The sequence below is a fragment of the Harpia harpyja genome, chromosome 20, assembly GCF_026419915.1.
Source record: "Harpia harpyja isolate bHarHar1 chromosome 20, bHarHar1 primary haplotype, whole genome shotgun sequence".
Classification (NCBI taxonomy): Eukaryota; Metazoa; Chordata; class Aves; order Accipitriformes; family Accipitridae; genus Harpia; species Harpia harpyja.
Genome location: NC_068959.1, coordinates 12806797 through 12834280, shown reverse-complemented (window position 1 = coordinate 12834280; position 27484 = coordinate 12806797). Strand labels below are relative to the sequence as shown.

Sequence of the window (27484 nt, the reverse complement as noted above, 5' to 3'; positions counted from 1 at the left end):
CCTTTTGAAAGGAAAACATGAGGGGGTGATTATTCTCAGATCTTCCTCTTCTGATGCCCTGGCAGCCAGCAGCCACATGATGGCTGTGGGCAGAGGGACGCCAGCGAGGAGGCTCCCCCGGGGTCAGGGTGGCTGCAGGGGCCAGAGGGGGAGCAGTCCTGCCCCTGCCCTGCTCTGGCCACTGGCCCGTTCGGAGGTTTGGTCACTTGATTGCGGGCTGACGGGGCTCCACGAGGCCCCTTCTGTCTGGAGGATATTGCAAACGTGTTCCCATGGCATAGCCCCTTCCCAGCTAACACCAGTTCAGCTCCGCGGGCACTGTTCGCCCTGGCACCGGCAGCCCTTCACCCCTCTCAGGTGACTGCAAGAGCAAATCCCTGCCAAGAGGCAGCGAGCAACTGTCCCTCCAGCTCCCCACACTACAAGTGAGGTTGAACCCGCAGTAGCACGAGGAAAGCAGAGCCGCTGCCCGCAGGGAGCATGGTAGACATCACTGTGTCATGCCATGTCGGGTTCCCGCTCCAGCTCCAGAGCTGCCCAGGCGAGCCCAGCCTCAGCCGTGCTCCCTACCCGCAGCCGCAGCCACAGCCTTGGGATCTTCTGTGGTGTTGTACTTGGAAAGCTCCCCTTGGCTTTGCCAGGAGCCACAGCTGCAGCCTGTGGTCCTGGGAATCCCTGAACTACTTCTGGGGGCTGGCACAGGCAACGTGGGGTAGCCAGGAGGCTTTTGGGGTCCACGGGCAAGCGGCAGGGAGCGAGTGTGCCAGCAGGGCAGACTCTCAGTTGCACCAGAGCCACTCGCCCCACGGTGCCGCCAGCTCTGGGGTTGCTGCCTTGAGGCTGTGAAATGGCACGGGAGGGAAGACCAGCTCCGGGTGAACTACGGTTACTGAAATATTCTCCTCCCCTGGCTCGGGACACCAAAGACAGGGCTTTCTGGGTGGCAGCTAGCAGGAGGCAGCGGCTCGGCAGGCAGCCTGGCTTTGCCACGCTCGGCAGGGGGGCTGTAATTCCCAGTGCGTTCTGGCACGCCGTGTCAGCGGATCCACAGCCGTGAAACGGGAGCTGAGGTTAAAGCTGGCCTCAATCCTGCCCCTTTACATACACATCTGATAAGCGGGTGGAGAAAACCTGCTGACTGCTGGACACCACAGCCCGGTGTTATCCCTCTGCCAGGTCTGTGACCATCATCTGCAGGATGCTCTTCACTTCCCCGAGCCATAGGCACCTTTTTGGACCTCACCAATGTGCCCGTACAGAGCAGGGACTGTCCGGGCAGCCTGTCCCCTGCCGGGAGCACTCCCAGTCCCTTTTGCCAGGGAGGTGGCAGGCAGGGGAGGGAGGAAAGCATGTCTCCTGCCTGCCTGCCTGCCTGCCTGCAGGTTTTGTATTGAAGCTCAGAGAGGTGTTGAGGCTTTCCCCACCATGGAAGACAGTGCAGTGCCCCATGCTGTTTGGTGCTGCCCGCACCGCTGGCAGCAAAGCACCCTCTTAGCACTAATCAGGACGAGGCAGGAGACGGGGAAGGTTCAAGCTGGGGCTAAGAAGGTGCAAGGAGGATCTTCCTGCATTAGCCTGACCTCCCAGAGGGTCCAGCCCTGATGCTCTGCTGCCACAGGCACGCTCCAGTGATGCGCTGTGCCCTGCCAGGGGTTAGGGCACCATCACCAAACCTGACCCACTGTGACCCTCAACAGACCCTTTCTCCTGCCAGACCCTGGCTGCACTGGCTGTCCTGCTGGGGGTCTCTAGGGGATCCCCCGCTGTGCCCAGCTCCCACGTGGAAAATGAAGTTTTTAGCTGGAGGCGCAAGGCCTCGAAGGATGAAAACCGCTGTGGAAAGGGCAAAACTGCTCAGATCTGTCCGTACCCTCCCGCCAGGCCTGTCCATGCATGCCCAGGCCCATATCCCAGCGAGAGTAGAAGTGCCAGCCCTGCCCAGCCCTCCCTGCCAGGTGGGCGAGTGCTGCCAGCCACCCCTCGCTGCATCCCCCTGCTGCAGGGGAACGGGCAGCGCTGCCTGCACCAGCTCCTGCCTGCTGCCCTGCACCCCATGGCATGGCCATGCTGCCTGCACCTCACTGCTCCCCATCACCAGGGTCCCCTGCGAGAGCAAGGAGAGGGGCCCCCCCTACCCCTTCTCCTGAATCGGGGGTTCCCTCCTCTCCCCGCTCTGACAGCCCATCAGCCGGGCACTGCAGTCTCCCTGATTAAATTAATGCCCATTTTCTGCACAGTGCCTGGAGGTGTCCTGGCCAGAGGAGATGCGTCACCACCCGGTGTGGTCACCGCTTGGCTCTGCTCTGGCACAACTCTAACTGCGCTCCCCAGGAAAGCCAGCAAGGGGGGAGTGGGGGAGCCTGGGCACTGGGGGGCAGGCACGGCACGGGCGCAGGCACCTCCTGGGCTTGCCAGGGGAGGGCTGTGCCAGCCCCAGCACCCCAAAACTGCAGAGAGCTGGCACAGCTGCATCGCCCCTTCAGTGAGTCAAACCACCTAAAAAGGTGGTGGGGAAGGGGGATGCTGAACAGCTGGGTATTTGCCAGGTGGGCATCATCAGTGCTAGGAAATCACCGGTATTAACTGATCAAAAGTATTGATACTATTCCAATTATTACAGTGGGGAAACTGAGGCACGGGAAGGTGAAATGAGAGCAGGTTACAGCAGGTCCCATGACCACGGGCTATGTACACAGCTCCCAATGTGGATGGTGGAGGTGTGATCCCTGAGCAGCACCTCCGGGGCTGCAGTGCAGGCACTGCCAGCACCCGCTGCACGTTCACTAGCACAACCTGTTTGGCCTGGGGATTTCCCGGTGCTACACCAACCAGCACAAGGCTTTGCTGTGCCTGGGTCCGCACCAGAGCACTGCCAGTGTCCTGGGAAGTGGTGGGTGTCCCAGCCAGGCCACCTGCCCCCGGGGACCCGGGGATGGGACTCTGTCCCTGCTTTTTGGCTTGGCAGGGAGCATTTCTGGGAGCCACAGCCTGGAGCTGGCACTGCCAACCTGGCTGCTCCTCTGAGCTTCCCCAGCATTGGGACCTTTCCCCCCACTGCAAACAACTGACTCACCCCGGAAAGAAACTGCTCAAGATCTCCAGATAGAAAAATCCCTCCGAGGGCAAAACGCTCCTTCAGGAGCACATGCAAACCTGGGCGATCACCCACATACACAAAGCTTCACGCTATTCCAAATTCCCCGCTGCGAGGGACCACACCTTTCCCCTCCCCAAAACCCCAGCCCGACAGGCTCCAGCGGGGCGCGCAGGAGCTGCACGCCCAGGTGGGGTGCAGCCGCTCCCTGCTGCGGCGGCTGGGGGCTGGGACCTCTCCCCCCCCCAAACCAGTGGGGGTGAAGCCCACTAACATGACTTCCTATGCTTAAATCAGACCTTTTTACCTGCCCCGTGTCCTGTGCCAGCTCCCTCGCAACCCTACCCTGAGCTTGCCTGCTCCCAAGCCTTGTTCCCCGCTGGTTTTGACCCTAGCTGATCCTGGGATCAACATAAAGCTAGAGACCCCGGGGCAGGCTGGCCTGAAATCCAGACCCAAAATCTGGATCTGACAGCCTGGTGCCCAGGAACTGGTCTGACCCAGCATCCGCCTCCAGGTCAGGAGCACCAGAGCCGAGGGTCCCCTCCGGCATGGGGGCGGCCGCCTCTGCCCTGGCAGTGCCATGTCCCAGACGGCCTGAATCCCCACGCAGCGCTCGCAGGGATTAAGGCGCCTGCTTGGTGTGCCACCTTCACGCGCTTTGAATGGTCCCAGCGCCTGGCAGCAGCTCCCCAGTCATGTGAACAGCTCCAGTTACCGGCCCCACCGCTGCCTCTGCGCCTCGCTTTTATCCAGTCCATCTCCCCGCGCCACAGAGGCCATCCATCTCCCTCGGCTGCCTCCGCTCCCCGTGTCGGGGGCTGCCATGTGGGAGCGCGGCCAGGTGTCCTTGGGCAGAGCCTCCAATGTCACCTTGCAGGGCAGCGCAATGGGCCCGGCAAGGAGGCGGGCAGCAAGGCCCGCGGCCGCGCGCGGCACGGCACCGGCAGAGGAACCTCGCGGGGACCCTGCCCGGGCCACGCAGGCCGAGCCCGCGGGTGAAGCTGACTTCACACCCTCCCACCGCTGCCGGAGGCGAACGAGCCACCCCTGTGCCTCCGAGCCCCTGGCACCACGGGCACGGCACCGCAGCAAGCAAACTCCGGGGTCTCTCCATCCAGCGCTCCTCTGCGAGTGCAGCTTCCAACCGTGGGCGACTGGGTGGAGCCACGCGTCCCCAGACCCAGCCGAGCTGTGCTTGGTTATGCAAACCACAACGGGAGCTGTTTCAACGAGTTGGACCGCTGCCTGGCAGTCAGGTGCCTTCTCCTCCTCCTCCTCCTCCTCCCGAAACGGCTGCCAGTCCCCTGTGGGCAGCTGCCCAGGCTCCTGTGGGTGCCTCCGTCCCCACGCTGAACACCACGTGCCTGCTATGAACAAGGGGCTCTGCCTCCCTGGGGTGCCCCAGCAGGTGGGGGCAGGCACGGGGGCTCACTGTCCCTCAGCACGATGCGCTGTTATCCCCCAGCGCAGCTGTGAACCAGCCCCGTCAGCGGGTTTCATAGTCCTTGAGGCGTCCTCAAGTGCCCCCGTACTGCCGATGCACAGCGCGCACCAGGGGCAATCAGAGGAAAGGTTGTCCATGCGCAGCTCGCGCCCACACGACGCCCATCGTGCTCAGACGGGAGCAGGGAGCCGGGGCCGTGCACGCCCCAGGGTGCAGCAGAGGCGGGGAAGGGACCGCTTGCCCCATTGCTGGTGAGTTTTGCCCAGCGCTATGGCTGTGCTGGCATTTCCCACCCTGTCTGCATCCTTGGTGGGACACAGGAACCCAAGCAGACTGCTCCCTGGGACCTGCTGCGATCAAAATTTGGAGGGGTGCAGGAAAAAACAGTCAAGGTGCTGTGAGCCACAAAGGAGGCCTCTGGCACAGCTGGTCACCCTGTCTGTCACCAGCTGGCTCAGCCACACTCGCATCTCATGGCAATGGCTCAGTGTTTGGCTTTGCCTGAAGAAACTTTCCCCAGGCTAAGAGGGGAGAGGAGCCAGGACCTCCAGTGGAAAGCATCTGCTCCAAACAGCCTCCAATATGTTGCAAAACGGGAAAAAACCCAGATCTGAGCACCAGGCGTCTTCATGCAAATCTCATCCTTCCCAAGCTGGTACTAACCTCACGCTCTGGGATAGCAGGAAACCTGCAGCTTGGCTCTGCACAGGGCTCTTCGTCCTTTGCACAACACTTCGGCCTCTCCTTAAATTTCAACACGGATTGCATGGAACTTCTTACGCCGACGATTGAGTCAGTGGAGGCTGGGCAGCCCTGGCTCCAGCAGGGAAATGTTCCCTAACCACTGCCAGCTGCTCCCAGCAGCTCCAGCGGCACAGCCAGGCCGCTGCCGGAGGTTTAGGCACCGTATGGATTAGCAGCTCCGCGGGGCGATAGCTGATGCTGTGCTGAAACAGAGGATGAAGTGGGATGAAGCCAGCCTGCCTGCACCAGGGCTGTGGGGCTCCTGCCATGGACCGATGTCCGACCCAGGCAGCCCGGGTGGGAATGTGGAGAAGGAGAAGCGCTGCAGAGCCAGCCTTTGTACCGCTTGTTGGAAAAGGGAGAGGAATCAGCCAGCCCAGTGCATGGAGAAAAGAGATGCCGGCCGGGCTGCACCCAGCAGCAGTGCTGGGAGAGGGAGCTGACACCGGGCTGGGGTGGCACAAGAGATGGCTCCATCTCTGCAACATGTTTCTTTACTACAAACTTCTGTGCAACAAAATAAGGCCTTTGCCAAACTAAACGGGCCCCGAGCCAGCTCCTTCCAAGGCTCCCTGGGATGCTCCACTCTACCCATCCCTCAGCGGGTGCCAAGATCTTGTCACAGGTGTCAGTTTTTCTGTTTGGGGTGTTTTTCCAGCTGGTGCTGGATGTCCTTGACGAGCTTTTCCGCAAAGGTGGCATCAAGCTGGAGGAACGGGGAAACCTGCCTGCGCTGAATAGTAAAACCCGCTGGCAACACCGTGACGCTTCTCCAGACGCTGCATCTAAATATAGACTCCCCATTTATTATCCTGCCGGCTGCTGGATTTGGTGTGAGAGGAGCCAGGGGGCTGCACTGATGCTCCCCCTTGCCTGGGGACTGCCTGTACACATTCACTGCAGAAGCTCGCATTGGCTGAAACAGGGTGCAAAGCATAAAATAAACATGAGCCTTCCCTCCAGGTGTCTCCTGAGACATGGGGCTGATTTGCTCGTGAAATGTTGTGGGTCCAAACCCCCACTCTGCATCCCAGAGGGGTTTAGAGATGTGCTGGCATGAGCAGGTCCTGCCTGGGTGGGAAGGGATTCCCCCTACTCCTGGCGAGAGCAGCGGCAGTACCCAGGCCTTCCAGCAAAAGCTGCGCAGCTTTCCTGTGGCTTCCCTGCTGATGAAACACAGGCATGCTTCCTCACCCAAACCAGGCACGGATGCCAGCGCTCGACCCGGCTGTCTCGCTGGGACCACGGGTGAGGGATCGTTTCTGCCAAACACTCATATGTCACACCAGGATTTGTCCCTCTGTTGCGCATCCTGGAGGGAAGGAGACATGCCCCAAAATTTGCTGGGGAACTGCAGCCTCTGTGATGCCTTGCCAAGGTTCTCCTGAGAGACCCTGTTCACCAATGGGAAATGTGGTGCTGGCGGGGGAAGGAGGCGATGCTCAGGGCAGGGCAGGCAGGGGAGGATGGAGATCGCATCCTGCGTATCCAGGAGAGCACAAAATCCTGCCAGGCTCAGCTCTGGGACATGGTGTGAAGGCAGCTGCCATGGGGCTGAGGCACGGGCAGGAGCAAGAGGGGTGAAGCCCGGGATGCTGTAAAACGCTGCTGGCTGCCACCCGCACTCACAGGCGGCTGTGAGCTGCCATGCCGTGGCACCGTTCCCCTGGCAGCCGACCCCGCGCTGCCTCCCCACCCCGGGCCAAGCTGCACGGCCTCTTCGCCCGAGATCCCGCGGGGGAGCGTTCGAGGGGGTGGGACTCAGTGGGACCCCAAAGGTGCTCCCGCTAAAACCCCAGCACTGACCCCAGCCCACGGCCCCATCAGAGCTGTCCCAGGAGGCTGGTGTGAGCTGCCCGCAAGCCTCCTGCCTGGACAGAACAAGCTCCCCGGACCTTTCCTGCTGCTCCCTGGTGGGGACATCAGAGCAGGGGCCCTGTGCAAGAGGCAGGAGGGGCAGGGAGCCATGCTCCCGTGGGTGCCATCAAGCCCCAGGCTGTGCGCTTGCTGCCTCCATCACCACATCTGGGAAAAATGGGTAAAAAAAGGGGACGCGCTGCAAGCCAGCCTCTACCCCCACGCGGCCAGGAAGCCAGGCTGGGCCAAGGCGCTGCTGGCTGCTCGCAGCAGCCATCCACCCCGCTCTTGGCGCCGAGTCCCATTGAGACGGGGCCAAGCAGGACGGGAACTCCAGGCATCCTGCCTCCTGCCGCCGGCGCTCCCGGCCGGCCGGTTCACGCTAGGACACCTGCTCCCCGGGTGGCCAGGGTGCCCTGCTGCCAGCACTGCCGGCCTCGGCCACGGTTCCTGCCCCGTGACCACAGCGCCGGCTAAAGGAAACAGCCCTCCAGCTCCCCAGCCCACCTGGCCTTTCCCCACTGGCCAAATGGGAGGCTGGGAAGTGGTGGGAGGGAAGGGGTTAAGCCATTAACCATCCCTGCTGGAAAGCGGCTGAACCCAGGGCCCCTGGCACCCACAGAAGCACCAGACCTGCACTCCCATGCACCCTGATATTGAGACCGCCCATGGGTCTCGCAGAGTGGTGGGGGTCTGCTGGGGGCTGCCAGGCCGGCAGCGTACGCTCCTCTGGGTGAATCGGATCACGTGGTGGTAGCAGCAAAGGCAGCCATGGCACCCACTGCGCCTGTGCCACCGCTCACATGGGGACCGGGAAGCCGCTGGGCTCGCACAGCGCTCCTGCTGCACACCCCGCATCGCACACCCGCCCATCACGCACCCTCCCGCTGTACACTCACCCAGCACACACCCGATCATCACGCACCCTCCCACCGCACGCCCACCCATTGCACACTCTGCTGCCGCACTCCCACCCATCGCTGGCACACGGAGGGTGCGACGCAGGCACCCAGAGCATCCCCTGGGCAGGGGCAGAGGTGACTTCCCCTGCTCCTGAGCATCTCAGCCGCTGGCTGGAAGCTGAGCTGGGTGGCTGCAGAAAGAGCCCGAGGTCCCCGGACATAAGGGATGCTCACACCCCAGGCTGCCGTCCCCACGCAGGAACAGGCAGGACAAGGTGAGGGGCTCATGCTGGGCAACTGAAAAAGCCATTCTCCGACTGACGGGTCCTCGGCCCCCATGGAGTGTCCCTGCTGCCACGGGGGCTGCAGTGAGACTGCTGCTGCCAGTGGCCCATGGGGACCCACAGCAGCACAGCAGGGAGGGAGCTGGGGCTCTGCAGGCCCATGGGAGCCCCGTGCCCACAAACATCCCTCAGCCCAACCTTGGATACAATGAGATGCTCCCAGTCTTGAAATTCCCATTCAGTCCCCACTTGGGGACCAGAGATGGGGGATATGTTTGACCCTTTCCCCCCAAATCTCACCATCTTCTAACCAATCTTCATGTTTTCAGAGCATGAGAAACCTGAAGCAGTTCAACCGTCACCGCATCCCCACACTCAGGGTGAGCTGGCCAGTCCCACGCTACATTCCTCAGCCAGACCTTACAGATGGCAACAGCCCTGCTTTTGGGGGAATGTCTGGGCTCACGAGGCAGGAGCACATCAGAGATTTCCCCATGCCTTTGGAGGCTGCTCCCCCTTCTCCCCTTGTTCCCTGCTCAGGGACCATCCTATGCACAAAGACTTACAGCAACCCAAAAAAACCCCAATGTGATCTCCGGATGACCTCCTCCTCCCTGTGCTGCCATCTGCTGAAGCAGCAGAGAGGGGACACACGGACGCCCTGCTTCTGCCTCCCCCCTCAGCCCCAGAGGCCTTTCCCTTGCTTTCCCCAGGCTCACAGGGGGCATAGACCCTTGGGCAGTAGCTGGTATTCGGGTAACAGGCCACAGAGCACTGGGGACGCAGAGCCAGGAGCACGCGCTGCTGCTGTCCTGACGGACGGCAGCCGCGCATGCTCCAGCAACTCTCCCACAGCCACCAGCAAACACCCCCGGGACCCCCGAGTCCAGATGTGAGGGGTGGCAGATGGGGGAAGAGCTCAGAGGGGAGCAGAGCCTGCCTGCCTGCAGCTCTGCCCTCCCTGCCTGCAGCTCTCTGGGCTGGGGGACCCTCCCGTGGCATCCCTGCTTTTGCCCCCGTCAGGACTGCAGCTTATTTTGGATGGTGACACATGCCAGGTGAGGCTTTGCTGCCGTCCTGCTGGAAGCAGCCCTGTCTCCATCCCTGGTGGGAAGCTCTGCAACAGGCTCCTTCACCCCGAACAGCTCACGTCCCCTGGCTGTGCCACCCTCCTCACTGCTAACAACAGTGACCCTCTCCCACCTTTCCCCGCAGGAGGATTTTGCTAATGCCTGCCAAGGGATTTGCAGGTATAAAGGGCTCGCTAAGTGCTAACCATGCCCGGGAGCCGGCTGGCATCCATCTTGGCAGGCACCCAGCGCCGTCCTGGAGAAACCTCTGCAAAAATCACACCCCGTGCCTGCTGCCCCAGGGCCCCGGGCAGCCCCTTGCCCCAGCCATAGCCCCTCGCCAGGGGCACGGGTCCCATGGGAGGGAGGCAGTGCCCGGGCGGTGAGCGCAGGGGACATCCAAAGAAGGAAAGGAGTCGGACGGATGGAGGAGCCGGCTGGGCTCCCTGGCTGGCTGGCCCATACTGTAAAAGGAGTGGGAACAGGGACTGCACAGCTCCAGCTCCAGCGGTTTTAAGATGGCTGTGAAGCCAAGAGGAGGAGGAGGAGGAGAAGGACATTAACCCTCCCGGCACTGCGCTGCAGCCAGGAGCACCTCGGTGAGGATGAATGACAGACCTTCCGAGGCTCCACTTAACAGCAGATGGACGGGGGTCCTCCTGACTCCCACCCAATAAAATGCAGCTGGTGATGCTTTCAGGCCTGGCAGTGCTGAGTTGGGAGACGCTGCCCTCAGACAGGCTGTGGGAAGGAGGAGGAGGAGGAGGAGGAGGAGGAGGAGGAGGAGGAGGAGGAAGAGGCACGCGGCGGATGCCTGCGGGAGGCGGGTGACCCTCCACGGGTGCAGGATGTTCAGCAATGCCTCGGAGACCCCTCGGACACGGACTCCCTGGGAAAGTGCCCTCCCGCTCATGCTGCCCCCAGGAAAGCACCCCACTGGGCGCTCACCAGCACCAGAGGGGCAGGAAAGGGGCACCCATGGGTGCCACCCCTCTGGGCGCCTGCCTGACAGCACTGCCATCCCTTGCTAGCTGCTCAGTGGGGAGCAGCAGGGCTGAGCGGTTGCTCAGCTTCCCTCCTCTTTTCCCTGTGGACATGCACGTGAATAATCACTTTTTTCCTGCTTAATGTTTTCCTTTAAAAACATTGGGCTTGGCCTTCCCTGTGCTTTTCTGTGGGATTCATCAGAGCTGCAGGAACCCAGGCACAGCAACTGGAGGAGCAAAGGTATTGGGCACTTAACAGCAATTTCCCTTCTCCGAAATGTTTATTGGTCATTGACGTCAAGTAATTATTGAAAATTATTAATTAAGAAAGCATTTAAGAGCGTTGCTTTTGTTGAGGTTTTGTCATTACAATTAGTTTATCAGCCAACAGGAGAAACATCAGCCTTTGCAGTTGCCTGGAGTGCAGCAAAGCGCCTATAATTAATTTCCCTTTCCGCAGCAAGTGTTTTGCTTTGACCTACCTTGGGGACTTGTGTTTCTTCAGGTGTGCCAACCACAACAGCTCTGCAAACACCCAGCCAAAGGGACTTCAAGAGGCCATCAGATGGGAACACCATGTCCCCTCTAGCTTGTCAGAGGCAACTACATGTGGATAACAGCTCTTTTCAGGAAAGCATCCTGGCCAGACACCCCGATTCTGGGGAAGAAGCTGCAGGGTTAACAGGGTTGAGTCCCGCAGTCTCTCAAGGTCCATTCTGCCATGCTCCCATGCCACCCGCTGCCATGTCTCTGCCTCTTATGGCACCCACCTCCCTGTGCCAGTGCCAGCGTCCTGCCAAGGAGCAGCTCACTGCGGGCGAGAGCTCAGGCATGCTGTCATCTGCAGCTTCATGTGACGGGTGATTCGGCACCAGACAATGTCCCTACACCTGCCGGCACCCCTGCGATGCTCTGCCCCGAGGGCTGGGCTCAGGGCAGGCAGAAAACTGATGGGCCAGCCCAGGAGATGGCTCTGTGCAGCCACCTGGGGCAGCTGAGACAATTGCTGCCTCTGGGACCTCCCAGCTCCTCTCCTACCAAACCGCAGTCCACTTGGCTGACGCCCTTTCCACAGGGGCAGCAGTACAAGCCCACTCAGAAGGGGTTGACCCTTCCCAGTTGACCCCATGCCTGACCAGGGGTGGCATGGGGTGGCCATGCACCCCACCTCCTTCCTGAGAAACCGGCCAAAGCCCGCACGGGTGCAGACATTGGAGCACCGGTGCCTTCTCCTTCCCTCGCCCAGGTGACCTGCGCACTGCAGCTATCACATGGCAGGGTGTCCCACCAGCTGCACTTCGAAAGAGGTTTTCTTTTTATCTCCTTCCCGTCCTGGGGAAGTCGCTGGCTCCCAGGTGCTTGGCACCAAGAGGCACTGCTTTGGCAGCCCAGTGCTTTTCCAAGAGTTTCCCCAAGCCCCTCGTACACCAGCAGCACCCACCGCAAGCAGCAGCAGGCAGCTGGAGGGGTGAGCTGGGGCTGGGGGGTGCCTGGAGATCAGCACAGCCCCACCGGTACCAAGCAGGAGAGGGGATGCAAGATTTGTGCTTGGAGTGGTCCAGGGCATGAATTTTGGTGGGTTATTGCTCCCTTATTTCCTGGGTCCTCTGGCCCAAGGGAATGTGACCCCACAGCGGGGCTGCGTCCTTGCCTCTTACAGCCCGCTCTCCTCTTGCCACCTGCTCTGCTCAGCACAGTCCTTGCACCCTGTCCCCCGCGGGAGCTCGAGCCTGGGAGACCACCACGCTGCACCAGACTGTGCCTTTGAGATGAGCACAGCACCCCAGTGACCAGGGCACAGGGACAAGGTACCTGCGCCTCTGCCACCCTATCCCACCCACCCCGGCGCTCCTGCCTGCCCACTGGGGTGGGCAGGGCAGGATGGGCAGCGGGACACGGCACGCGCCGGCAGCACCGGCGTAGGGCACGCCGGGCTCCGCACGCACCCAGCACGTGTGGCGGGAGCTGGCCCCGGCAGGTGTGCTGCGGGTCCCGCCTCACCCCCGCGTGCACCCGCACGCCCCGTGCACGCTCGCTCACGCAGACCTGAGGCTAGCAGCGAGGTGGCTGCTCCAGCACCCAAACCCTCAGCCCGTTGAGTGCCCAACACTCAGGCCCGGCTGGAGGGGAGGGGATGGCCAGGAGGGCAGGCTAAGCCCACGGGACGTGGGGCTGCCTCTCGGGAGGGGGGCTGGAGCACTGCCCTGGGCTGGGATCCTGCCTCAGCCCAGGCACAGCCGGGCAAGCTTCGGGTTGGTCCCTCCACCAGCAATTCCTGCCCGGTCCTGTCCCTGCTGGGGCACCGGCGGCTCTTCCTTCCCTGGGAGAGCCGGGGTGCCGGTGGGTGGGTGAGGCCGGGAGGTGTCCTGAGGAAGCAGGCAGGGTACAGAGCCCGCACCCCCTGAATGGCAGGCAGCACAGCTGAAGCCTGCGAGCAGAGAGCTCCTGCAGCCCTTCCACAGAGCAGGCTGCAGGCGACTGCAGGCCAGTCACCCGCAGCCCTGTGCCCCCAGGCTGATGCTGGTGCAGCCCCTCGCAGCCCCGGCGCGTGCACGCACCCCTGAGTGCGGCACCAGGAGGGGCTGGCAGCCCCCGCTCAGCAAGTGGGTCAGCTATATATAAACGGAGCAGCCCCAGCAGCACCAGTACCAGGCACCTTCCTGCCTTGCATCATTGCCACCCTAAAAACCATGGCCTGGAGACAGGGGCTGGCTCAGCCCAGGCTGTGGCAGCCGTGAAATGCTGCCACGTCGCCAGAGGCACTGCTGAATCTGCTCCTTCACAGCCATCGCCCCGAGGGCTCCCAGCCCTGTGCCCCGCTTGGCCAGGGCAGCCACCCCAGAGGCGGGGGGACCCGGTGGGACCGACGTCCGCCCGACTGACGCTCCCAGGAGGCCACGGCTGCAAGCGGCGTGCCGCCACACAGAGCTAGCCCCCAGGAGGGAGATTTCCACTTCCATTCATCGAAACCAGCCGCCCCAGCTCCCAAGCACGAAGGCAACAAGCTCAAACCCCCTCATTAAGGCTGGGCAGACACCTCCTGGGCCCGAGGCGCACAGGCATGCCCGCTCGGCAGCGTGCACGCGCGGGTTTGGCTCGTAGGGTGATGTTGAGCAGCCCCAGCACACATCACTGGGTAAGGACGTTGTGCAGGAAGGCTGTGCAGCAGGGCAGCTTAGTCCCAGTATCCCCAGTTTGCTGCACCCCAAGGGCAGATGCCTTTCTCAGTGCAACCTGCCCCCCTCAGCTGCACCGTTGCGGTTTGTGGGTCCAGTAAACCTGGAGCTGGAGCCCAGGAGAGGCATGGTTTGGGGTGCTTTGGGCTGCTGCCACTTTCACAGCCTTGCCAGCGCTGCACAGGAGGAGAGGGCTGGTGTTCATCCTGCATCCCTGCAAGCAGCTGGAAAAGCCCTTTGCAGCCTGCAGGTCTCCAGTTTTCTACAGTCGAACATCACCAGCCTCTCACCCAGCCCAGAGGGTTGGTTATTAGGGAAAAACACTCTAATGAGGCAGCTCGTTAAAGGCAGGAACAGATTAGCCCAGGAACTTGAGGAACTCTGTGACTGCTGAGTTCAAGAATAGGAGAAATAGGCCTTTCCCTGGCAGTGGTAGGAGATGCTGCCTCAAAGCAGTGGGCTGAACCCATGAATCCTCAAAGCCCTTTCAAAGCCCTGCACCCTCCCAGGAGTCTGCGTGAGCTCTGAAGACGGAAGATGCTGGGAAGGGAGGACCATAGCGTGAAACCTATGAAAACACCCACTAAAATACAAGTGGAAAATACTCCATCCCCGACAGTCAAGTTCAGGCACTGCCTCCTCCGCTGATCAAGCAAAATGCCAGCACCAGCATTGACTTCCAGCAGGGATGCTCCAGGGAGAAAGCCTTTGGCACAACACAGCCCCGCTGGACCAGAGTGACGTGGGAGGAGAGGCAAAGGCAAGCAGAGTTCAGAGTTACAGAGAGTCACCAGAGAAAAATTAACCCTGGAAAAAAAAATCCTGCTCCATTTCCCACTACAGGGAAAGGTTTGCAGACCATCTCTTTCCACAGCCAAATGAAACGGTGGTGAGCAGTGGAAGCGCGGGGTGAGCGGGGCACCCTGGGAGGTCGGGGTTACCTCCAAGCCACTTGGGCAGCAGGGAGAAGAATCAGGCCCGTGCGACGGCTGTTGTGAATGAAGGTGGGAACAGTGCTGCTAAAGATAACTTTGTGAACAGGTACTATTAATAGCAATACTATAGGGCGCTTTTTTTGTGCTTTCTGCAAGGCTCTCTCTGGGATTGGTGAACATTAACGGATTGGGCCCTGCTACAACGCCAGGGAAGCAACCATGTGTGCGCATCGCTGGAGCCCAGCAGCAGACCGATGCCCTCAAGGAATAAGGACCAGCAGCAAGTGGCCGACTGAGTCAGCCACCCGCCGCCACGGCAGACCAGTGCCGGTCGGGCGCTCAGACCGAGGATCCCGCACGGGAGCTGCTGGCGAGGCTGCCGCCATGCCGGTTTCCATGACGACTTCAGCACTTGGCGCGAGATGGAGATGACGGGATCAGCCAGGAAAGTAACTGAGCGGAGCTGGCGTCCTCCGTCTGCCACGGCCGGAGGCACAGCGCTGCCAGCCCTGCGTGGCCGGCTGGCACAGGGAGAAGCCCTGGGAGCCTCCGGGCATCTGGGTCCCCCTCACCTTACCGGGCGCGTGCTGGCTGCCAGTTGTCCCCGTGAAGCGGAGCCTGCCCATCCCATCGGTCCCTCCCTGACACCTCCATGAAAGCACAGTCTGGGTCCCGACTCCCACCACCGGAGCACCCGGCCAGGTTTGTGCCCCTGGCTCTCGCCCTGGCCCTGCATTTTCACTCCTGGTGGGGCTGTCTGCCTGGTGGCACCACCACCGAGCACACACATCCCTTCAAGCCCCAGCTTGTGGTGTCGGGGCCAGCCGGCACAGGGGGCAGCCTGGCAGGGCGGTACCCAGCTCCCCTCTGCAGCTCAAGGAGATGCTGCAGGCTGGGGCTGAGCTGGCACCAGGACCAGCCAAGCCTGGCAGTACCAGCCTGCACCGGGACAGCCCTGATCCTCACCCCCCACGGAGGCTTTCCCTGGCTTCCAGGTAATCTAAGATCAAGCACTCCAGCCAGACGTGCTCAGTCAGATGCCCAGGAACACCACGCAGCAGTGGGGAACCGAACACCTGCAGCATATGACTCCCCAGCTGGCACGGTCCCCCCAGCCCCAAAAGCCACCGGTGCCCAGCTGAGGAGCGCTCCCCAGGTTCCGCATCCCTTGCCAAGCTGCCGCGCGTGGCTGCTGCTTTCCCAGGCTGCTGGCGGGGAGCACACAGGGCTGGGGCAGTGCGGCGGGTGGCTGGGACCCCCGGCACCCCCTCCCGCCCGCGCACAGGATCCTGCCGAGCGCCCTTTTATTCCAGCAGTGCAATTAGCCTTGCTGACCCCTGAAATCCTCAGCCTCTCTAAGCAGCCATGCATTAAATCCCGGATCCAAGAGTGGAAATAGACTTCGTAAAAGGCTTATGGCCCTATTTATTACATTTTACGCATGACGGAGTCCGACAGCACAGCAACGGCGCTGCGGTCGGCGCTGGCTCTGCCTCCGCGCCGAGGCAGACTGACAGACGGACAGGCAGGGTCTGAAGTGGGCAGCAGAGCCTCGGCGGGTGTCTCCTCCTGGCCAGGCTTGGGTTGCCAGCTGAGTGCTCCCTTAGACGCAGGCAGGCAGGGATATCGATCTAGATGAAAGCTAATACCGCTGTCGGGGCTGGGTAACCGTATCTGCCGCACATTTGTATTCCTTAGAGCAGGGCGGGAGGGCTGCAGCCATCTGCCGGAGCGGCTCAGGGATCCTGGGGATGCTGCGAGCCCTCCGGCCGGATCTCAACTGCGCTGCCTCCTCTCATTTCAATGTGCAGCCTTTACCTTCTCTATTTCACCTCCACCTTGCTAGGGCCAAATAACACAGACCTGAAGAGGGCATCACCAAAACGGCAGGGTCCTTCCTTCAGACCCAGGCCGCCTCCACCCAGCAGGGACTGGTGGGGCTGCCACGGGGCAGCGCCGAACCTGCCTGGTCCCTGCCCAGGCGATAGGAGCCGAGGGGGCATCGGACTGGGGTTTGCAAGGTTGTGCAAGGGCACCGTGTGAAAGCAGCATGCATGTGTTCACCAACACCTCCCCAGGGGTCCCACCGTTTAGCCAGGTGGCTCCTGCCCCGGTGGGATGGCAGGGGTGGCAGAAGACCCTGCACACCAGGGTGAGCCCTGGCACGAGGCTGCACTGCTCCGAGCTGGGCAGAGGGCACGGTGACAGGCAGGGGTGGGCAGCAGGGAGATGTGGAGGCGTGCAAGAAGACAGAGCTGCTGCGTGCAGAGGAAGCAACAAGAAAAGCACAGGGATGAAGGCTCAAATAACTGAGGGACCCTCTCATTTCTCACAGAAAACGCAAGGCAGCTTCTGCATATGTCCGTCAGGGCCTGAATCACAAGACAGATCAGGGAGCCCCTGCAGCAGCACTGGGCCAAGGAGCCAGGCTCTTGCTGTCAGTGCTGCAAAGCAGGGCAGAGCAGAGGGAGCACACAAGGGTGTCCCCTCCTCATGCTTACAAATAGCCAGCTGCAGAGACTCAAGCAGCGTGTGTCCCTGGGACACCAGCATGCACAAACGGCTGCTCCCCGCTTTCTTGGAAGGGACCCATGGCACCCTCATCGCAGGGCAGTCGGAGATGTCAAGAGACAAAAGCAAGGGCCACCCTGTGCACCTCCAAGAAACTTGGCTTCCATCAATACTTCATGCAACATGCAAGCCTTGCTGATCCCAGGTGGTACAAGAGAGCCCCACCATGCCACGTAGGCAAGCTGGTGAGGCGGTCAGACCACTCGGGCAAACCCATCTCTTGTGCTCATTCTGAAGGCAATGAGGGGCCTCGTGTGTATGGAGAAGCAGAAGTGGGTCCATGGGATGCGCACAGCGCCCGGATCCTGACGCAGGTGCATCTCAGCCAAGCGTACAGGCCCCGCTGCCCGCGAGGGTGGGGAGCGTACGTCCCTGGCAAGGGGAAACGGCAGCTGTGGGCCATCCCTCATCTTGGCATTTCAAAGGGTCAGTCCCACATCTTTCACCAAAGGAGCTCAAAGGACTTTGATGCCTGCAGTGCCCCGTACATCTAAGGGCAGAAGGACCTTCACCGTTGCTCGCCTTTCCGCCCAACCCCACGTCGCAGCGGTGACTCTGCTCCAGCAGCCCTGAATGATCACGCCGAGGTGCCACAGCCCCATGGGGCCCTTTGGCAGAGCAGGATGCGGAGGTTTCGCCCACAGCTCAGCTCTGCTTCTGTGCTTTGGAGCACGGTTCCTTCCTCCATGGGGAGGCCATGGCATGTTAGCAAACAGCATGTTTGGGCATAGATGGGCCCTGGCCTCAAAAGGCATTGAGACATTTAGAAAAAACCCTGCAGTCCACATCTCTGCAGGTTCCTGCTTCCCTGCCGGTCTGCGCAGCCCAGTCACTGCTGCAAGCTCCCCGCTGCCCCGGGACAGCTGCAAGCCCACCCTGCTAATGTCAGGGGAATAACCCCGCGGGCCTGATTGAACAAGGTTTAAACTCCCCCTCACACCCATCCACAAAGGTCCCATACCCACCAGGGCACTCACAAGCTAATCCTCCCTCCAGAGTGGCTGCTATATTTAGGTAGCTAAATGAGACAGAGTGGCTTTTTCCAAAAAAGAGTTAGTTTGGGTTACATAAATACAGAGAGAAAGTTGAAAGCTGTGTTTCCAGGTCCTTGCACTGCCATAAGTGAGTAGCAGAGACGAGGACAGTCTCCCCCCAATAACCTGCCTTTCATTTATTTTTGACTCAGCTGGATATGCAGATGGGTTTCCAGCTCCTCTGGGCAGAGGGGCAGCAGGTGAGCGGTGCAAACTGAGACGAGGGAGCCTGGGCAAGCAGACCCTCATGAGCAGCCCCTGGTCACCACAAGGAGGTGGGAGCCCAGGGGCTGCCAATGCCCCACATCCCAGATGCACTAACACCGGAATGGAGCAAACAGCACGACTGAAAGCATGGGCAGGAGGAGTCAACAGAAGTAAATAAACCGAGCAGCTCCAGCCCTCCCCATCCATGCCTGTCCTAACAGTTCCCCCATGACATCCCTCCCTGCTCGGCTGCCAACTTCCTCCTGCATCCACTTTCACATCCTAAAGCCTCTGGTCCCATGAGGAGAGGAGACGTGCATGCATGAGCATGTCCCACACACCTACCGCTGCTCACCCCAAGACCCGGGGCTGCAGGGCAGGGGCTGCCCCTACTCTCCAGCTCAGCTGCTGGCGTGAGCTGTTGGGAAGGGTTGGTTGCTGGTCATCAGCAAAGCAGTGTCCCCACCAGAGCTAGGTGACAACACGCACCATGGGGGTTTCTGGGGACATGTACCACGTGCTTTCATTTTCAAAATATATATAAATAGACATACTTATTCCTTCCTAAAAGGACATGGCCACAAGAAAACAAAAAAGGCAGCTCAAATACCATCTAACCTTTCAGCCTGAGAAAACCACACAGTTCTCATAGGCTTGAGTTCTGTTACCTGGGAAATGGGTTTTAGCACCCAAAACCGACACGCGCCAGTCTGCTGGTGGGGCCCACACAGAGACAGAAACTTCCTTTTTAAGAAAAACATTTGCAATTTTATCTTTTCATTACTAGCACGGTTAGGTTGTGACTATTTATGTGCAAGCTTGCTCGCAACGAGAAATGATGCTGGTTGGTTTCAGTCTCCAGCTCCAGCTATGCAGGGCTCTGGGGTTTATGCTCTTCAAGGGAAGGTTTGAAAATCCTCCTGTCATTAAAATGCTGGAAGGTGGCTCTGAGCCACACACACCTCACGCAGGCAGGGCTGCACGCCCCAGAGCAGAGGGGGAAAGGAAAGCAGCTAAGCAGCCGCAGTTAAAAGGGAGCCGACAGGAATGCAAAGTTTAATTAGCTAGAAGCCAAGGGCTATGGAAGTTGCAAACATTTGCACTGAGGCCGTACAAGTCCTGCAAAATCGGGAGAGAGGGACCTGAGCTGGAACAAAGTTCAGCCCCGCCGTGCTGGGTGCCAGGTGACCAACCTCTGTGTGGCAGAAAAGGGCACCGCCAGCTCGCCTGGCACAAACCACCGCGCAGCACCCGGTGTCCTGCCCTGCCCTCCGCCAGTGCTGCCTGCGCGCGGGCAGAGCCCTGATCCTTCCAGCACACAGGCGGCGGCTCTCCCCCCTGCTCCCAGCCCAGGGAGCGCACGCTCTGCCTGGGCGACGTGCGAGGAGCCAAAGGACCGCGGCCGCCCCAGCCCCGCGCCCACCGGAGCCGGCACGCGATGCTCGCAGAGGGGCTGGCCGCTGCAGGGAAAGAGAAGCCAGAGCCTGCCCCTGCTTTGGCCTTCAAGGGGAGCTGCGCGAGTGCGATGCTTTGCGCCTCCAGCTCCTTGCTGTTATCCAAGCACACGTACAACCGTCACCCCGGCCGCGATCAGCGCTGCTCTTTGCTCTAACCCAGCCCAGCTGCTGCGGGGCCGGCTGGAGCTCTGCCCCATCAGTCTCGTGTGCATGCAAAGGGTCGCGGCAGTGGTCCCACTGGGATGTTTCCTGAAACACCCCACAGCTACATTTGCACTTTCTTCATAAAAAAAAAAAAACCAACGTAACTCACTCCTACCTCGGCACTTTGGCTAGAAACAAAGCAAGAAAGGGCTCGGCAAGAAGGCTGCCGAGGCTGGGGGGATGGACCACGCTGCCTGCTGCCGGCAGCAGCTCCCCTCACCCCAGCTCTGTGTGCGAGGGACAGCTGGGGCTGCTCGGGCCACGGGTCCCCTCATGGTAGGACAACCAGGTCCCCAGCTGTCACTCGCAGGCAGCGAAACCTGCCGTCCCCCCTCATCCGGGCAGGAGGGAGGAGAAGAAACACGATTAGAGGCAGCTGGGCTTCCTTCCGTCCGCAAGGCACAGCCGGCCGCCCCAGCACGCTGCTCTGGCTGCAGCACAGCCCCAGCTCAGCCCCCCGCCTGCGCCGGGATGCTCTGCCCTCTCCCCTCCATCTCCCCCCGCCACAGGATTTCCTTGCTCTTGATGTGCATGAAAATTAGGAAATGAGGGTTCCTCGGGGACTAGGTCGGGAAGGCAGCTTTTGGCGGGGGGAAAGGATGACACCTCCCACACCCCTCGCCCGCCGCCCCATATGCTGGGATCGAACAGGGTCCTGCAGCCTCCCCAAACACAGGCCGGGGAAGCAGAAGCGACAGCGGTGATGAACTTGCTGCAAACTGAAACAGGAACTGAGGAGCCTGACCAGTGGCGCTGGCTCAGCAGAAGGGACTGTTTCGGCCAGCGTGCTCCCTGCCTCTGCAGGCAGCGACCGCAGGGCGCAGAAGCAGTGCAGAGGAAGAATTTAGAAAATGCATCACAGTAAAGATACACTGCCCTGCAACTGTAGTCGCTGCAAGAGCTTGAGGAACTCGTTTTATCCTCCGGCACCTCAGCACAAAAAGCTTCCAGCATCAATATAAAGCATGTACCGCTCCATCCCAGGGGAGGGGAGAAGTGTCACATCGTCCCTCCTGGGGCACCGGAGTCTCTCCCGCTTCAGCCCCCATCACACAGGCTCACCCTCACCAAGGGCAGAGGCCTCCTGCTCCCAGCCGTGAGGGCAGACGCCTGCCTGTTTGCTGCCTGGGTGGGCAGGGTGCTGCAGGAAGGGTGGGTATGCACAGGCAGATATAAAAAGCTCCTGTCATACTTCAGCAGGACCCTCATCGTGCTCCCCCAATGAAGCTTCGGGTAAGGGGGCGGGAGGGCACTGGGGAGGCATCCGGCACCCAGTGCCTGGTGGCTTTGCCTCGGGACAGCAGGGATGCAAGATAAGCAAAGTATTTTCCCTAAGCCCCACATTGCTGCCCGGGAGCCAGCAGTGATCAAAGGTTAGTCTGGCTACTGGATGGGGCCATCTCAAAGAGCCCCCAGGGCTGCCACAGTCTCCACACACCCCCATCAGCAGATACCAGACTTGCCACTTGGAGAACCCCTCGTCCGTCCGGGGAGGGGGGGGAGTTCCAGCTCTTAGAGGGCCAAAGGAGATTTCCAGCTTTTATTTTTCCCTGTCTTCATTCTGAAGTGAACCAGTTTAATGTAGCAATTTGCAGCAGGTCAACCCTGGCTGTTGCATCTGCCTGGGGAGGTGCAGCGAGACAGAGCAGGGTAAGGACGTGGTTGATGAGACCGTGAGCGCTGCCAGATCTGTGCAAAGTCCTACGGCATTTCTTGGAAGCTCCCATTATAAAAAACAATAAATAAATAAATAATAATTTGTGAGCCAGAGCTCAGGCAAAGTGCTGAAACGTGGAACAGACAAGCGATAAGGGAAGGGAAACACATTGGCTGGACCATCACCCGGTGCCTACGGTGCGGCTGTCCCTGGCAGTAGGTCACTACCTCACCTGACCACCCACCCCATTAACTTCAACCTTTAGTCTCTGGCTCATTACTACAAGCAGAGGCAGCTTAAAACATCCTCTTCCAGATGCTCGCAAGAGGGTAGTTCACCAGCCAGCAGGCAGGTGGTGAGAACCTGCCTTTCCCAGCATGGCATGCAGGCAGGGGAGCCGGCTGCCCGCTCTCGGGGTGCAGGCAGGAGGCTGCCCCAGCCCGTGCCCCCCAGGGAGGAGCAGTGCCGCATGGCCAGGACCGCGGCCGTCAGCCCAGCACGGCCGCGCTGGCAGCAGCAGCTCCGGCATGTACAAAGTTCCCCCTCTGCTAAATCACTTCAGGCTGCCAAGCAGTCACGAGAAATATAAACCCGCGCGGGGTTGCCATGGAGCGGGGCTCAGCCGCGGGAGCCCGAAGCCGATTCCTCCAGCAAACACGTTTGCCGACCCAGGCCCTGCCGGAACCTCGTGTTCCTGGCTCCTCGGCGGCGGCGAGCGAGCACAACGTGCCTGGTCCCAGCGGAGCCTTATCTCTGGGGACAGCCCTTCCCTTCCCCACCGGAGCCAGGCCCCCTCCGTGCTGGAGAGCCCCACGGGTGCTGGAGCTCTGGGCGCCCTGCAGGGACGGTGCCCCTCACCATCTCCCCAAGGCCACGGGCAGGCAGAAGAAGCGGCGGCTTCGGTGGCGTTTGCCCCGCAGGCACCAGGCAGCGAAGGCACAGACTGGCCCCGCACAATGCCTCTGCCCCAGCCCAACGGGTGACGTCCCCGAGCTCCCATGGGTGCCGGCACATGCTGGCCAGGGGGGAGTGTGCCCTTGCCAGCACTCTGCCTGCCGGCAGCGCAGACGTGGGGCTCCCACGCTCTGCCACGAACTGGCCCCCAGCCCCACTGAAGGGGATTTCAGAGTCTGGCGGGCTTCTGCACCTCGGGAACAGCAGGCAGCAGTAGCAGGCAGCAGCGGCCGGCAGCACAGCAAACTGCCTGCCAGGAGCCAGCCCGTGGCGTCCCTGTCTCCAGCCCTACACCAGTGACCATGGGACCCAATCCTCAAAGCCAGGAAGGGGTTTGGGGCAGGAAGGGCATCCCCTGGGCATTTTTCACTGGACAACCACCAGCACTGAAGTGCCGGAGCAAGTGGAGTTTCTAACTACAAAGAGGCTTTTGACATTGGAAAGGTTAATGTGAGAGAGAGATCCGTCTCCCTCACAAAGCTCCCTTTGCTGGAGGCACTAGGTTGAGACCTTAATTATTCACCTGTTGGAGAGGTGCCTTTCCATTACGGCATGAGACCAGGGCAGGGATGTGCAGGCAGGAGGGAGGAAAGCCCACAGCGTGGGGCAGCCCTGGTGCCCTGCCAGGGTGGGGAGCACCAGGGTATCTGGTCAAAAGCAGGGGGTGAAGGCAGGCAGGTGCGTGGGGAGGCTCTCCGAGGGGCCAGATTTCAGGGACCCCCCCTTTCCCCCATCACTGCTCCCAGCGGCTGCTCTCTCCCAGCTCTGAGCAGCAGGCTCAGCAGCACGCCACGCTCGCCATCTCCCGCAGCCACCACTGCGGCGCGGGCAGCTGCCGGCAACCCCGGCAACCGCCGCCCCCCACTTTGCAAACGTACCCGTGTGGCCTCTGCTAACTGCCACCCTCAGTAACAGCCGCCACACCACAGCCACCTTGCAGTGCTTTCCTGGGAAGGGGGGGGGTCTCCAGCCCCAGCAATGCAGCGGCCTTCGACCCAAGCTGCAGCAATGCAGCCAGGCTGGAGATACGCTTTGCACAGGCCCTTGGGCTGTCTCAGTCATCCAGAGCCCCCCCCCCCCCCCAAAATCTTTGAGAGAAAAGCCTCAGAAAAAGCAGAATATCAGTCTGCTCGGTGAGGACTATCAGAAATTAGGGATGCGTCCCCACTTCATTACTGGCAGTAACAATTCACCCAATGGACCACTTCACCAAGGGCTTCACTGTGCCTCCTGTACTCATCAATGGATTAAGCTGTTAGCAGGAGGCTGAGAAGTTAAAGAGAGAATATTGTATTTCAGTTCATGTGATCTTAAGCATCTATCTGAGAAGCAGCTTGGTTCTGGGGGTTTTTTTTCCCCTTGCTGCACTTCATTTGGGGTTTTGAAACAAATTGAAGATTGAAGCCGTAAGAGTCAAACTGCTCCTGCCTTTAGCAGGGATGCTGAGAGTCACCGGCTGTTCCGTGGTGCTCCCGGCAGAGCTGCCTGGCTGGCACTTTGCAGCGCCTGGTGCCAGCAGACGAACCAGCTACAACCAGCTTCATACCTCTGAGCAGCAGAGAGTTGCACAAAATGGATTAAGCGGGCCCAGAAATGACACATTTTGAGTCGCAGCAAAACAAAATCACTTTTTTTGTTGTTGAAAAGGGAAAAGGAGTTGGCAGGAGAAAGGCAGATATCAAGTGAAAACCCCTGATTTTCTTTCTGTAGCAATGCAGGTACCACGTGAATCATCGCTGTCCTCGATATGTAAATAGAGCTTAGCAGGCATCCTCAGCACAAGCCCATATAATTAAGGGACTGATGCAAATATCCATGTCAAACCTTCACCGTGCATCTCCCCAAGAGCCCTCCTGAGGATTCCTCCCCTCGTGAGGAAGCGATCACCTGGCACCTGCCCGCACCCTACTGCGCCTTTCTCAAAACCTACTGCGAAAGCAAGGACTGGGGAGGAGCACGGGGGAGAGAGGAGGAGAATCAGAGTTCCTCAAGATTTCCACGAAGGAAATGGCTAATATTGATGATCTCATGGCCTCCTGACATTGTAGCCTCTCAGGATAATCTGATCTTGTGGTGGAGCACTGGGGACTTCGTGGAAGCAGCTTTTGGGCTTCATTGAGAAGTCAGTAACCCAGTTGTAAGCAGAGGCTCGTACAGTAGTAATGGGGAGAGACGTCAGCAGCCAGCCCCGGACCGCCTCCCGCTCCGAGTTATAAAGCGGGCATGTGACAGCAGCCAGGGCTGGAGCCTTCCCTGCAGTTTCATCAGAGGTTAAGGTACAAGCACAACACACGCTTACAACTTCAGGCGTTTCTTAAGCAAATGCATGCAAATCATAGCTGGGGGGGGCGCTTCCCCCCCCCTTTTTTTTCTTTACTTTTTACCCTAGCCTTTAACCCCTCTGCGCACGTGGGGACAGGAGGAAATGCAATTATCAAAGCAGGCGCCGGGTGGGAGAGCAAACACGGGCTGCACACGGCTGCCGAAGGAACCTGCAGCGGGCTGCAAAGATCCCTTCGCTACTCTTCATCTTATACACCCCGCAGACATCAGGCTAGCACTAACTCTGTGCGTGTACCTACGCTGCTCCCTCCAATACAGTGCACGTATGGGAGAGGAAGAGAAAAAGAGGGGACAGGCACAGCAAACTGGATTTTAGGACATGCCATAAAAAGAGTCGTCTTTCATCACAGGCCATTTCACAGTCCCAAATTTTGCAGGGGATGTTCACAACATGGTGGTTTTGCACCAGAGAAGGATGACAATTCGCAGGATTTTTTTTCCCCTTCGCAGTCCCTTTTTGGAATAAGATTCCTAAATTGGCACATCAAATGCTGACCAAAAAGCAAAAAAGAAACGAGCCTTCAGATGCGAGCTGCAATCACACGAGCTTTTCATTTCATGTTAAGCACGCAGAGAACAGGCAGGTTATTGCGGGGAAGCGGAGCCAGGAACTTTCACCTGCCCAGGGAACAATGGGGGTGGTGGGAGCTGCAGCCTTTCTGCCATGCTTCCTAGGGATGGCATCCCACACAACCAGCCTCCTCTTCTCTAGCTGACGGTTCCCTCAGCAATAATAAATCCGTCCAAATCGGAAAATGCAAACCGCTTACAAAATCTTCTCGGCCCACTTCTCACCCTTCCTGACCCTCCTGCGGTAATCAACCTGTCAGCAGCTCTTCGTTAACAACCGAAGCTGCCACCTCCCTCCCGCTCTGCCCCCAGCAAGCTGCCCGGGTCCCAAGCCAAGCCGGAGCGCTCTGGAACTGGTGCATGCGAGGAGAGGTGCTGGGACTACATCGATCCAGCTGGTGGCAAGACCTGCCTGGTTCTGTCTGGCACATGCACCAGGGGCAAATCTGATTTACCAAGTCTTGAGACCTTATTTGTTTTGAACCCAAACAGCGGGATTAGTCCCCGTCCCGTTCCCCCACACACACATGCTCCCGCCGTTTGCAATCCCGGAGCTAAACTGGTGAGAGAGCAAGGGTTGGGATGAACACGCTAGCTTCACAGTCGAAGCTATTTTGTAATCCGTGGTTATGAAAGTGAAGGGCTGGAGGGATGATATATAACTACAGAAAACTCTTCCCACTTGCACCAGCCTCATCAATCCGACTGCGAAATGCGCGGTTGTGCTCCGGATCAGTCACGGCTCTTGCTACTGCCCGGCTTATTGTATAGCGCCTCTCTTCCACCCCCCAAAATGGAAAAGCATGCGAGCCCTATAGCCAGCACAGCTCGCTCTCGTGATCGTGCGGGAGCTGCCAAGGAGCCTTAATCTGATTTTAATACCCAGCCTCGTCCAAAAGGGAGCCCATCCAGATTTTGGAGCCGCTGACTCGCAGCACCGAGACCCCTCTCCCTGCCACCCCCCCCTCCCCAAACCTCCATCCCCCAAGATCCCAGCCGGTATGCGTGTAACTGACGCTCGGCATGACTCATCCCACAGCCCGGCTCTTATCAGCCCCCACCGCGCAGCCCCCTGCGGAGCCCCCCCCCCGCCGCCCTGCACCGCGGCGTCCCCCTCCCCACCCTTGCAGCGGGAAGGGCTGTTGCAAAGGGGGGGGGTGGTATGTGCCAAAACCGATCAACCCATCAACTTCTCCCCCCCCCCAAAATTCCCTGCAGAAACCGGGGGGGGGGGGGGGGGGGGCGCGGGAGTCCACGTGCTAGTGGTGCTGAAAGCGCCGGCGGGGCTGCGGGGTTGCTGCCGCGCCGGGGCCGCCCCGAAGCCACGGGGAGGGCCGCAGAGACAGCCGCGGGGGCGGCAGGGTTCCGCGCGTCCCCCCTCCCCGTATTTCCCCCTCTGCGCATCAGTGGAGCAAACGGGACCCCCGCGGATCCTCCGGGCACCTGGGGAAAGGGCCGGTCCCCGAAGGGGGGGGGGTGTGCGGGGACCGGCCCTTTCCCCAGGTGCCCCAGGAAGGTGGGGGGGGGTCTGCCGGCTTCCCCCTCCCCAGTTGCAACCCGCGCTGGGAAGCCGGACAGCAGATCCCCTCCACCGCCCTCCCTCCCTACCTGGCTGTCAGCGAGGTAACTGAAGACGAAGGAAGAAAGATCCTCGTCGAGCAGAGAGCTGCAATCCGGCCCCGGCTCCGCCATCTTCCACCTCCGGCTGGGGCTGAGGCGGCACCGAGCATGCAGCAGGCGCGGCGGCGGCGGCGGGGAGCCGGGCGGCCGGCGGGGCGGAGCCGCCCGCAGCCCCCACCCGCCGGCTGCGGGAGCCGGGGAGGGCGGTGGAGCGGGGGGGGGGGGGTGGTGGGAGGGAGCGGGGCGGGAGGATGGGGGGGGACACCCGCAGTTGCAGAGCGCCCCGTGGGGCTTGCAGCCAGGCGTGGGGCACAAGCGGCTTCCCGCGGGACACGCGCGCCCACCCGGGGCACCAACTTTAAGCACCGCTGC

The 27484-nt window shown here is 60.5% G+C and overlaps 1 protein-coding gene across 3 annotated transcripts in view; it reads right to left on the bottom strand.

Annotated features, from left to right (window-relative positions):
* PPARGC1B (PPARG coactivator 1 beta) overlaps positions 1–27272 on the bottom strand; it is a 58852-nt gene extending 31580 nt beyond the window's left edge. For all 3 annotated transcript variants that reach the window (XR_008232715.1, XM_052771907.1, XM_052771908.1), the window contains exon 1: positions 27101–27272. Coding sequence is in view for 2 of the 3 variants with exons in the window: in XM_052771907.1 (XP_052627867.1) it covers positions 27101–27184 (84 nt within the window). In the remaining variant the exon portion in view is untranslated. The remainder of the gene's footprint in view (positions 1–27100) is intronic.
* Between the last annotated feature and the right edge of the window lie 212 nt (positions 27273–27484).